Source organism: Cetorhinus maximus, chromosome 4 (genome assembly GCF_964194155.1).
Source record: "Cetorhinus maximus chromosome 4, sCetMax3.hap1.1, whole genome shotgun sequence".
Taxonomy (NCBI): domain Eukaryota; kingdom Metazoa; phylum Chordata; class Chondrichthyes; order Lamniformes; family Cetorhinidae; genus Cetorhinus; species Cetorhinus maximus.
This window is the reverse complement of record NC_135882.1, coordinates 157983791-157996324: the sequence shown is the minus strand read 5'-3', so window position 1 is coordinate 157996324 and position 12534 is coordinate 157983791. Positions and strand designations below refer to the sequence as shown.

Below are 12534 nucleotides of genomic sequence, written 5' to 3'. Positions count from 1 at the left end.
CCCAACAGCCATAATGGAACAACAACAGTCACCAAGGCAACAAGTGCCATGGGAACAGCGCTCTCCAGACAAGGAACGCCACCCAGATAGACAGCCAATGTCAACGTGTGCACATTCTATTAAGAGACCTGCACGGTTTAAAGACTATTTGTGCAATGCATGTGCAGAGACTGAATAGTAGACCAAACAGTTGTCAATGCACGAGAAGAGTGGGTATATATGATGGGTAACTTGGGCAACTCGCAGTCACACAGGATCATGCATGCAAATGTGTCTTTTGCTCACTGGGCAAAAAGGAGATGTTTATATCTTTGTTTACATGGGATGTTTAGGTTTTGGAAATGCAATTCTGTACTAACTAACTGGCTTATCATAATCATGTGACTCTGCCATGAGGCACTCTGGCTCTGGGAGCAGACATCTTAAGATCAGTTCAATATATACCTCTTACAGACACACACTAAAGAAGACTACTATCTTTATACTTGAAATGTGGGCTAACTTACTGGGCCTAATATTCAGGCTCTGCGGGGTTAGTAATGGAGACAGGAGTGACTGCCAGCCTGCATGTCAGTTTCCGAGCTCCATTCAGCCCCCAGACCATTTTTGCGGAGTTGGGGCGGGGGCGAAAGCGGTGGAGTGGGGACGATGGGGGGACACAATTAAAGGAAGCTGACTGGGGTTTCCCAGTTGGTCTCCACATTCCCACAGGTGGCGGGGGTCAATTTTACTGTCTGGAAGTGGCCTCCAGGCAGCAGACTAGGGTATCAGTAGTCCATGCACGCCTAGATGGCCTCTGTGTCTGCCTGGGTGCAGTAGCAGCCACAAGCCTTCCCGTGGAGGGGGATACCCCTGCACCAAGTGGTGGCCAAGCTGCAAAAGCCATTTTTTAATTTAAACTTTAAAAAGGTTAAAGGAGGTTAAAAGGTCCTGAAGTACCCTCTCCCTTACTCACCTTCAATTGCATCCTGCTGCTGCTTTCAAGCTGGAAGACCCCTGATTGCCCCTCTAGCTTCGAGAGCTGGCCCGTCGCCCTTAATCGAATGGCAAGCCTGCCCTCTAATTATTAATCGGCTGCTCCGGGGAAAATCATATTGAGTGACTGTTTGCTACACAGGCCAGCTTCTGATCCCTATTTGAGCCCAGTAGTGAGGTTCAGAAGCCTGCAGGGAATATCCAGCTCCTTGCCCTCGCATTTCAAAGGTCTAAGTTCAAAGCTGTTTTAGATCTGTAGGGATTTTTTGTTAGCTTTCTAGGTGGTTATATATATAGGTGGCAACTTAATTTGAAAACTTTTGAGGCCTTGCATATCTTTTAAAAAAATTCTTTCATGGGATGTGGGCGGTGCTGGTAAGGCCAGCATTTGTTGACTATTCTTAATTGCCTCATCCTTGAACTGAGTGGCTTTTAGGCCATTTCAGAGGGCAATTAAGAGTCAGCCACGTTTCTATGTGTCTGGACTCACATGTAGGCCAGACCAGGTAAAGATGGCAGATTTCCTTCCCGAAAGGACATGAATGAACCTGATGGGTTTTTAAGACAATCGATGATAGTTGCATGGTCACCATTACCAAGGATAGCTTTCAATTCCAGATTTTAAAAAAATCCAGTAATTGAATTTAAATTTCACCAGCTGCTATGGTGGGATTTGAACCCGTGCCCCCAGGACATTAGCCTGGGCCTAAATGGATTACAGATTCACCAGGCTAATACCAGGGCTTTAAGGGTTAAATTATGAGAACAAACTGATAAACATGGTTTACATTCTTTTGAGTTTAAAAACTTGATGGGTGGTCTAATTGAGATCTTTAAAAGAATTCAAGGATTCAATGGGATAGCATTTTAGAATGATACAGCATAGAAGGAGGCCATTTGGCCCATTGTACCTGTGCCTGGTTGACGCAGAAAGACTATTTCTTGTGGTTGGGGAATCCTGGAAAAATAGGGTATAACCTTAAATTTAGAGCTGCACCATTTGAGAGTGAAATCGGGATGCAAATGGTAGTGAAAATCTGAAACTCACTCTTTCAAAGGACTGTCAAATGCTGGGTCAATTGGAATTTTTGAGACTGAGATTGATAAGAATTTGTTAGATCAAAGTATCAAGGGATGTGGAACAAAGATGGCTAAATGGAGTTGAGGTGCAGATCAGCCATGGCCTAACTGCATGGTGTAACAAGCTTGAGGGGATGAATGCCCTTATCCTGTTCCTATATCCCTGCAACACCAAATTTGCACTAATCTGGAAGTGCCTTTCATGCCGCGAAGCATCCCAAAATGATTCAAAGAGACATAATCAAAAAATATGAAGGTCGGAAGGAGGGAAGATGAAGGCTTACTTAAAATTATGGAGGAAAATTGGAACAAAAAAGAAACAGCCAGAAATGGTGGTTGTGAAGAAATTGTGATTTTATGTCTCAACTCCTCTTATCATGGGATCAGTCATGTACAGAATAAAATGGCACCAAGTGCACTGAATGTGGAATATTTCAGCTTTGTTTTACATGGCAAAAAACTGGAAAGTCAGGGGGGGAGAATGGGGGGAGAATACAGACTCAGTGCTGGTGGAGTCTGGAATAGTCTATTAGAAAACGCACTTAGCGCCAAGGAAAAAGGTCAGGTAGGGTCAATGGCCTATTTCTAATTTTCACTCTTGGTATTAGTCAACTTTTCTGGACTGCCAGTAGGATATCTTGCATTAAAAGAAATTGTGCTCTTCAATTACACCAGCTAACTAACAATGCTCTGAATAATGTGGATACATTTAGTATGAATACCAATTTCAATTTAAGTATCAAACAGCTGCAGTATAGAGAGCTGCTGGATTAAAGTAAATGTTTGGCAGTGCAAGCAGAGTTTTACAGTCTCTCTCTGAGCTCCCAGAAGGGACCCAGTTTGTGGAATTAAAAACAAAAGAGAAGCATTGGCTTGTACAACTGATGGCCGCTGATTTGAAGCTCTCTTTTCATAGTTTACCAGCGGAGCCTGTGAGTTGTTCTCTGGGTGTGGACGGGGGACTCATCAGCTGCAGACGATCTTGCATCAACCGGAATTCAAACACTCAATCGCCACCTCATAGCAGAACTTATACTGATCCTGAAAGAGGAAGGCAAATTAACATTTTGACACGATCCTTTTCTTATTTTATATTGGATCCACCTTTAAATCTTTCAAAATCGTGGATCATTGTTCAGTCAAAAGGGTAGGTATAATAGGCTAATTATACCACACAGTTTACATCAGCGTAATATGATTTCACTTATGAGAGTTCCTGGTACTGATCGGAGAATTGGGCATGAAGTTGCAGGTCGGGAGCCCAGCCTTACAAAATTGGTGTTAGCGTTAGAAGAGGGATAAAGAGCTGGTTGTTTGCCTCCAAACATTAAATGATGAGCAACATTCAGGCTCTGGTGAGAGAGGCTCTGCTTATGAATGCTCATACAACTGCTCTGCATCTTTAGCATTCAGCTGTCGGATAGTGGGTCACTTTGACCATGTGGGAATCACAGACGAGCTCATGTCCTGGCCCCTCAGGTGAACTTCTCTAGCAGATTGCCCTTAGTACTGTGACCCCCTAGCTGAATTTTCCCTTCCTTTCCCTAGTTTGGTATATATCTTGCTTTTGCAAATTAAAAAGCCAGCGCTGTGAAAATTATAAGTCTATTGACATTAAAATTTGAAGTACATTAAAATCCGGGAATTACAGTGAGCTCTCTAGCAGAAAGCATGTGTGCACAGACATAAGAGAGTTGCCATTCCTCTTGTGCTACTTTTAGTGCACTGGCTGGTGTGTCTAATGTCTATTTGTGCAAAGGAATGTTAATCTTCGGATCAGGCTAACCTGTGACGTTATGCACAGTTGAATAGACTGGCAGCACAATGCCTAGACTCACATTTAAAACAAATAGTCACTTGGGCAATGTATGGAGAACAGAGCCCACAGAATCACCTCTGGCCTGAATTACTGACTTTAGCCAGGCAAGGGAAAAATGGGGTGGGAACCGTTTTTTAAAAATAGTAAGCTACACTTTTTAATGATGATTATCATAATGGAAGAGGGCAGAATTTTGACCGTCATACAAAATCCCCTAATCCTAGCTGTGCCACAGTTGGATGGGAAGGAAACATAGTTGGTAATAAGGAAAATTGCCAGTAATTTCTGCACAGGGCGGGGTGGGGGTTCTCACGATTCCATGCTGTAAGTGTTAGGCTTTCCACTGATCCTGCAGCAAAGTTTACGGTAGACCATTGGGAGGCCCCATGGTAGTTTGAACCCACTGTATAATTATGATAGGGAAGACCCTATGGATGAAAGCTGCATGCTTACTATCCATGAAGAATAATTAAAAACTCCAGGAGTTCAGCTGCGTAAAGAGTTTGCACTTACCAGCAGGTCAACCATATTGGGCTTGTTGTTTCTCAGTGTCTTCACAGCATGGAACACATCGACCGCCCGCTGGTGTCGCAGCATCTCACAGACGATGCTGATTGCACAGAAAGCTCCACTGCGCCCACCGCCATTCCTGTAATTGTGTCAAAGCTTGAATGTGATTTTGCGCTCAGGTCATTAGATCCAGATACCAGTACATACACAGCTCCAAGGCTAATTCGTCCTTAACAAATTTACAATGTGAAGTGATTGCCAAATGGTATTCGTTGTTGCATTAATGCACAAAGCAGCAGAAGCCATATTTTCAAGGCTCCCGAGAAATGTGAGTCAACATCAAGTGCCCCATTTTGAACTGTGTTCAGTCCCTTATCTGAGCTGTTCCAAGTTACGAACATACATATGACCATATGAGCATACGAATTAGGAGCAGAAGTAGGCCATTTGGCCCCTGGAGCCTGCTCCACCATTCAATTATATCTTGGCTGATCTGATTGTGGCCTCAATTCTACTTTCTTGTCTTCCCCCATACACTCCCTTGTCAATCAAGAATCTAACTCTGCCTTAAAAATACTCAATGACCCTGCCTCAATCACTCTCTGGGGAAGAGCGTTCCGCAACTTACAACCCTCTGAGAAAACTTCTTCTCATCTCTGTCTTAATTGGGAGACATCTTAGTTTTAAATTGTGTCCCCTAGTTCTAGTTTCTCCCATAAGGGGAAACATCCTCTCAGCATCCAGTCTGTCAAGTCTCCTCAGGATCTTATATGTTTCAATAAGATCACCTCTTATTCTCCTAAACTCCAATGGGTACAGGCCCAACCTGTCCAACCTTTCCTCATAAGATAACCCCCTCATTCCAGGAATCAGTCCAGTGAATCTTTTCTGAACTGCTCTAATGCAACTATGTCCTTCCTTAAATAAGGAGATCAAAATTGTACATTTTACTCCAGATGTGGTCCCACCAATGCCCTTTACAGCTGTAGTAAAACATGCCTACTTTAAAAGTCCATTCCCTTTGCAATAAACAACAATGTTCCACTTGCCTTCCTAATCGCTTGCTGTATTGAATACTAACTTTTTGTGATTCATGTACAAGGACACCCAGGTCTCTTTGTACCTCAGGGTTCTGCAATCTCTCTCCATTTAGATATTATGCAGCTTTTTTATTCTCCCTGCCAAAGTGGACAAGTTCACATTTTCCCACTTAATACTCCACCTGATAAATTTTTGCCCAATCACTTAACCTATCTATATCCCCTTGAAGAGTCATTAATGTAGATTATAAATAGTTGAGGCCCCAGCACTGATCCTTGTGGTACTCCATTAGTTACATTTTCCCAACCTGAAATGACCCATTTATGCCTACTCTTTGTTTCTTGTTAGCTAACCAATCTCTATCCATACTAACATGTTACCCCTTACATCATGAGCTCTTATTTTGTGTTGTAACCTTTGATGTGACACCTTGTCAAATGCCTTCTGCAAATCTAAGTATAGCACATTCACAGGTTCCCCTTTATCCACGTTGCTTGCTACTTCCTCAAAGAACTCCAATAAATTAGTCAAACGTGATTTCCCTTTCACAAAACCATGTTGACTCTGCCTGATTACATTGAGATTCTAAGTGCCCTGTTATAACCTCCTTAGTAATAGATTCCAACATTTTCCCTATGACAGATATTAGATTAACTGGCCTGTAATTTACCGTTTTGTGTCTCCCTTCTTTCTTGAATAGAGGAGTTGCATTTGGTATTTTTCAATCTGATGGGACATTTCCAGAGTTTAAGGAATTTTGGAAAATCAAAACTAATGCATCTACTATCTCGGCAGCCACTTCTTTTAAGACCCTAGGATGAAGCCCATCAGGATCTGGGGGTTTGACAGCTTTGTTCAAATAATTTTCTAATTACCCATTTCCTGGTGATTATAACTGTTTTAAATTTCTCCCTCCCTTCCACTCAATTCACAATTATGATGATCTTTAAGGAAGAGATGCTTCAGGTACAGGTTAGCTTCATTCTAACAAGGGCAAAAGGTAAGGGAGTCAAAAAACAGGATTCTTGGATGATGAGGGAGATAGATTTTTGGATGAAACAAAAAAGGATGGTGTATGATGCATGTCGGGTGAATTCTTCAAATGAGAACCAAACCAAATACAATAGGGTGAGGAAGGAGGTGAAGAGTAAAATAAGACAGGCAAAGAAAGAGTATGAGAATAGAATGGCAGCTAACATAAAAGGAAACCCAAAAATCGTCCACCATCATTAAATAGTTAGTGGGTAGTAAGAGTTGGAGTGGGTCCTATTAGGGACAAAGAGGGTGATACATGCTTAGAGGCACAGGGCAAGGCTGGAATACTGAATAAGTTCTTTGTATCAGTGTTTACTAAGGAAGGAGAACTGACAAAATGTTGGGAGAAACGGAGATAGTAGAGCTCATGGAAAGTGTGAAAATTGAAAAGTAGGAGGTACTGGAAAGGCTGGCTATGCTTAGGGTAGATAAGTCACTTGGTCCAACTGGTTTGCGTCCCAGGTTCTAAAGGAAGGGTGGTGAAGATTGTGAAAAGGCTTGCCTTAATCTTTCAAACCTCCCAAGATATTTGAGAGGAGTCATAGGATTGGACAGTGGCGAATGCGACGCTTATTCAAGAAAGGGTGCAAGGACAGTCCTAGGAACTACAGGCCAGTTAGCTTTAGTGGACAACTAGCGGATTAATTAGGGGAGAAAATCAACAGGCACTTCAAGAGATTTGTGTTCATTCAGGAGAGCCAGCTCGGATTTATGAAATGCAGATCAAGCTTGATTAATTTAACTGAATTTTTTGATGAAGTAACAGAGAAGATTGATAAATATGGTGGATGTTGTCTATGTGCATTTGAAGAAAGTGTTTGACAAGGTATCACATAAAAGGCTGGTTAACAAAATTGAGGTTTATGTAATAGGAAGGCCGGCATGCAATTGGATAAAAGCTTGGCTTAGGGACAGAAAGCAGTGAGTCGTGGTAGCTGGTTGTTTTTCAGACTGGAGGGTGGTGGACAATGGTGTTCCCCGAGGGTCAGGGCTACGGGCCACTGCTTTTTTTGCAATATATAAAAGACTTGTTTCTCAGAATACCGAGTAAAATTTCAAAGTTTGCCAATAATACCAAGCTTGGAGGAGTGACAAATAGTGAGGATGATACGAATTGATTGCAATAGGACATAGATAGGCTAGCAGAATGGACAGACGAATGGCAGATGAAATTTGATGCAGAGAATTGTGAGGTGATGCATTTGGCAGAAGGGATGGGGAGAGGCTATATGGACTTAATGGCACAGTTGCAAAGAGTGTGCAGGAGCAGAGGGACCTCGGGGTGCATGTGTATCAATCTTTGAAGGTGGCAGGTCATGTTGGAGACGGTGTTTAGCAAAGCACATGGGATCTTAAGGTTTCATACAGAGAGGCATTGAGTACAAAGGCTGGGTGGTTATGCTGAACTTTTATAAAGCTATGGTTATGTCCCAGCTAGAGTATTGCGTCAAGTTTTGGTCACCCCACTTTAGGAAAGATGAAGACGGTGCAGAGGAGATTTACCAGAATGGTCCCAGGGATTGGGGCATTTTCCAAGGATAGCTTGGAGAAGTTGGGGGTTTTCTCCTTGGAGCAAGGGAGATTGAAGTGAGATTTGACAGAAGTGGACAAGATTATGACAGGTTTAAGCAAGGTAGACAAGGAATATTCTTCCCATTTGCTGATGGTACAAGGACTAGGGGACACCGATTTAAGATTTTGGGCAAGAGGTGTGGGGGGAATATGAGAAACAACTTTTTTACACAGTGAGTGGTAATGACCTGGGACTCGCTGTCCATGAGGGGTGGTGGACATGGAAACAATCAATGATTTCAAAAGTAAATTGGATGGGCACTTGAAGGAAATAAACTTGCAGGGATGCGTGGAAAGGGTGAGGGAGTGGGACTGACTGAATTGACCCTCGGGGAGCCGGCATGGACTCAGTGGGATGAATGGACTGTTAATGTTGCAATTCTGTTACAATGAAGTGCATGCTTAGTTGTAAGTGAGAGCAGATGTTACTAATTTAGGAAAGGTTAGGACATTATTATTAAGTATATATTTAAACCAGTTTCCACCTGTGGGGGTAAGGAAAAGGGAGTCTGTGCCTGTGTTCTCTGGGTTAAGCAGAGAATTTCTCCATATTCCTCCTTTTCTTAGTGAATGAGCAGTGAATTGTAACATGGCCTCCTTCTATGCCATTTGATTCAATGGCTCGAAGAAGACTTTGACCTTGATATTAACAGGTGCTGGATGAGTAAACTGGCGGAGTTTGGGGGGTGGTGGAGGTGGTGATGGTGGTGGTGGTGGTGGGTGGTAGAGGGTAGTAGTAGAGTTTCGGATAGTTCTCAACCCCCAGTTTTAACTCCACAGCATTCCTCTTTTGTCATTGGCAGGTTTCCAACCTGATAGCCAGCCTGAGTCCCTGCCTTAGCTCCCAGTTGGGTGGGGAGGACTCTAGAGCAGGGTGTAGGATACGGGTACGTCCGATCCATGACCCTGGGGAATGAGTGAGGGGGGTGGGGTACCTGTTTATGGGTGAAATGTTTTGGAAGAGTTGGGGCAGAAGCACTGACTCTTGCTCCTCTTGGCCCACAAGCAGTGCAGTAAAATCCTTCTCGCTGTAGCTGTCCTCACCTCCCTTCAGCCGTTGGGTTTCTCAGGGCCACAGTTAGATCTTAAGAACAGGTTAAATCAGAGGCTGACACCCTCATTAAAATATTTAAATTGCTAACCCGTCTCTCAGGAGCATGCTGGTTGGTCATCTTTTTGCCCTGTTAAAGCTGAAAGTGAGTGGGATGGGTGGGTTTAGATTTTAACCTCTGGCTGTCCCCAAAGCCCAGTTTTGGGAGCCAAAATTCAATCCAGTAAAATGTAATTTTGGGACTCTTTTAAGGGAGTTCTTTTTGTAAATGGTGATCACCTGTCCTAATGACTCCCTTGGCTCAGTGTCAAGTCTTGCTGTTTGATTGCCCTCCTGTGAAGCACTTGGGGACATTTTTCCATGTTGAAAACATTCTATAATGTAAGTCATTGATATTGGCATGGGCAATAAATAGAGATTATCAATTGCTGACATCACAAAGCATTGAGCTTTTTTTCCCATTGAATACAATTTACTCCATGATAATTATACTTAAATAAATTAGAGCTTCCAAGCTTAAAATGATAAATGATTGCCTTTTGAGACAATAAGGGTGACCTCAAGTGTCAAATGACGAAGAAAGCAAATTGCAGTTTAATTACTGTGATCGTTGAGTTAACATTTCAACTTTTTGGGCTGGATTTTCATATCCTCCTGGAGTCAGGAATGGTGCCGTGAATTGCCAAAACTTTGTTCTTTTTCAAAGCAAATTTAAAAATTCCCGTAGGCGGGGAGAGATTTGGGTTAGGGTTGGGCTGCGAACCCATATGCACGCCTTCTGAAGTCGGGGTCACCTTTGGCAGCTCTAGGAGAATTCTGTTTCTTGTATCTCACAGTATTTTCATCAGGCTTCTGAAAACCTGCAGTTGTTTGTGAGCTCAGGGACCTTGGGGGAACCCTACTGAGGAGTTGGGACATTTGGACAGGTAAATGCTAAATGTTTTGACAAGTTCAAATGTCATGATTGGATGCTGTATTATAAGGTAGATGCGTTTTAACTGCAGTAATTGATCACAGGGCTCTGTCCTGCAAAGGTAGGTTGACCATTCACTTAAACAATTGCACAGCATTGTTTAAGTGTTAAGATGGATTGGAGTACTTCTCCCATTTGGAAAAGTGATATTATGCAATCAAAACTAAAAAAATAGTACTTGGGAATTCTAGTGTCATGATCTGAAGTGATTTAAATATCCATAGTGCTTTAAATTTGGAAAAAAGTGGTAGGCAGCTTTCGCTTAGAAGGGAAAAAGCCACCTGCTCCAGGAATGCCTTGATTGACAGGTTATCTGGTGTGACTTAGAAAAACCTAGCCATCTGCTTTAATGGTTTCAACAGATACTATTGCCTGCAGTTGCCAGGGTTTGTTTTGACAGCTTAGCCTATTATGAATGCTTGTCTGAGTTTCAAAAGCTTTGAATTACAGTGATTAGTCCCCTCTGCCCTACACATAGTAATTAGCTGACTCCCCCTACACACAGTAATTATACCCCTCTCACCTACACAGAAATTAGCCTCCTTTCCCCCATACATGCAGTAATAAGCCCCCTTCCCCTATCACCCAAACACTTCTCCCATTCTGCCCCCGCACATACAGTAATTAACACCAATCCCACAGTCCCCAAAAACAGTAATTGGCCCCCCACCCCACACACAGTAATTAGCACCCTCTCCCCTCACACAGTAATTAGGACTTCTCACCCATATAGAGTAATTAGCCCCCTCTCCCCTCCCCCACACAGTAATTAACCTCCTCTCCCCACTCTCCCTCACATACACAATAAGTACCCCCCCCCACACACACAGTAATTATTCCCTCTCCTCCCCACACAGTAACTATCCCCTCTCCCTACACATGCAGTAATTGTCCTCTCTCCCCGCAACACAGTATTTATTCCTTCTCCCCCCCCACAATAATTATCCCCTCTCCCCAACACATAGTAATTATCCCCTCTCCCCACACATAGTAATTATCCCTTCCCCTATACACAGTAAATATCCCCTCTCCACACACCAATAATTAACCCCTCCCCACTCCACACAATAATTAGTCCTCAATCCCCTCCCTCAACACAGTAATTAGCCCCTCTACCGCTTCTCCCCCTCTGTCCACACACAATAATTAGCCCCCTCTTCGCCTCTCACCCACATAGAATAATTAGCTCCCTTACCCCTCCCCAACACTGTAATTAACCTTCTCTCCCTGCCGTCCGCCACATACACAGTAATTATTCCTCTCTCCCCCCTCTGACCCCCCCCCACACAGTAATTAGCCTTCCCTCCCCACGCCCACAGTAATCATCCCTCTCTCACCCCCTCCCCTTTTGGTCTAGTAGCTAGCACCTGTGATCCAGGGTCCAACAGGCAGGCAGGTGCAGGAAGGTAAAGTGAAGCAACCATTCACCTTCCAGGCTCAGCCACATCATCTCCCAACATTGATCCTTTGGGCCTAGGGCTGTTGTCATGCCACTGAGAATTGTAAGGTGGATCCCCGGGCCAGATTTCCATGTAGTTGGGCCGATTCCAGAGGTCTTTGAAAATGGTAGGCAGGACCCAGTCGTGGAAGTCCCGCTCCCATTTCTGGCAGATCCCACTCTTCCCGGGAGGGTGGGGCATTAATCATGCGGGTCGGAATCCTAAACTCAGCAGGGCTATTTGAAATTAGTGCTAAGTTCAAACAGACCCTATTTTTGCCGTTCCAAGGGCCTTCACCCGCAGTGTGGGAACTATGATTTTATGGAAGAGATGCTCTTGAAGTGTGAATAAGGTCTGTTTAAGTATCATGGTCTGAAGTGTTTTAAATCCCCGGTCCTCTAAAAATGTGTAAATAAAAATAGGCTGCAGGTGTCAGTTAGGGTAAAAATGCAATGCACTGCTGGGGTGCATTGATTGACAGGGCATCTGATATAGCTTAGAAAATAAACACTAGCCATCTGTTCCTGCAGTTGCAATAGATTTCGCTATGGACATTTTCCAAGGGTTGTTCTTATAGCTGAGCTGAGTTTGTAAAGCTCCAAAACCACTTATCTGAGCAGGGGACTGAGTTTTAATTTTGATTGACAGTTTTAAGAAGCTATTCAAGGATTAACCATCTTTAATGCTTTAAGTGGATAGGTGTTTGTTTTTATAATAGATTGACCACTTGAGGAGATTTAATTTTTTTGAATTGGCTTCATGAATAAGAGTTCTTTCAGAATCAAGTGTGTGGTGACAGCTCTCTTAGATTGTTAAAAGTTTAATTTTTTTCATCCCTGCATGGTTCCTGAGGTCTGCCCATGGTGCCCAGAATTTGGAGCTCTGGACTGGTGAGGTTACACTGTATGGGGCAAATGGAATCCCAGGAGATTTCCTGTGGGACACACAACAAATGTTAAAAGTATAGAACAATCCCATAAAACATGGAATGGTTGGTCACCCTGAATTCAAAGTCCATCCTAAGACAATGGCAAGGACT

General features: G+C 43.2%; 1 protein-coding gene across 12 annotated transcripts in view; it reads right to left on the bottom strand.

Annotated features, from left to right (window-relative positions):
- Positions 1 to 623: 623 nt before the first annotated feature.
- Positions 624 to 12534, bottom strand: part of LOC144679979 (receptor-type tyrosine-protein phosphatase mu) — an 855381-nt gene continuing 843470 nt past the window's right edge. For all 12 annotated transcript variants that reach the window (XM_078541013.1, XM_078541014.1, XM_078541019.1 and 9 more), the window contains 2 exons: positions 4388 to 4523; positions 624 to 3096 (listed from right to left, as the gene is read on the bottom strand). In XM_078541013.1, the coding sequence (XP_078397139.1) occupies positions 3043 to 3096; positions 4388 to 4523 (190 nt within the window). In that variant the 3' untranslated portion in view covers positions 624 to 3042. The remainder of the gene's footprint in view (positions 3097 to 4387; positions 4524 to 12534) is intronic.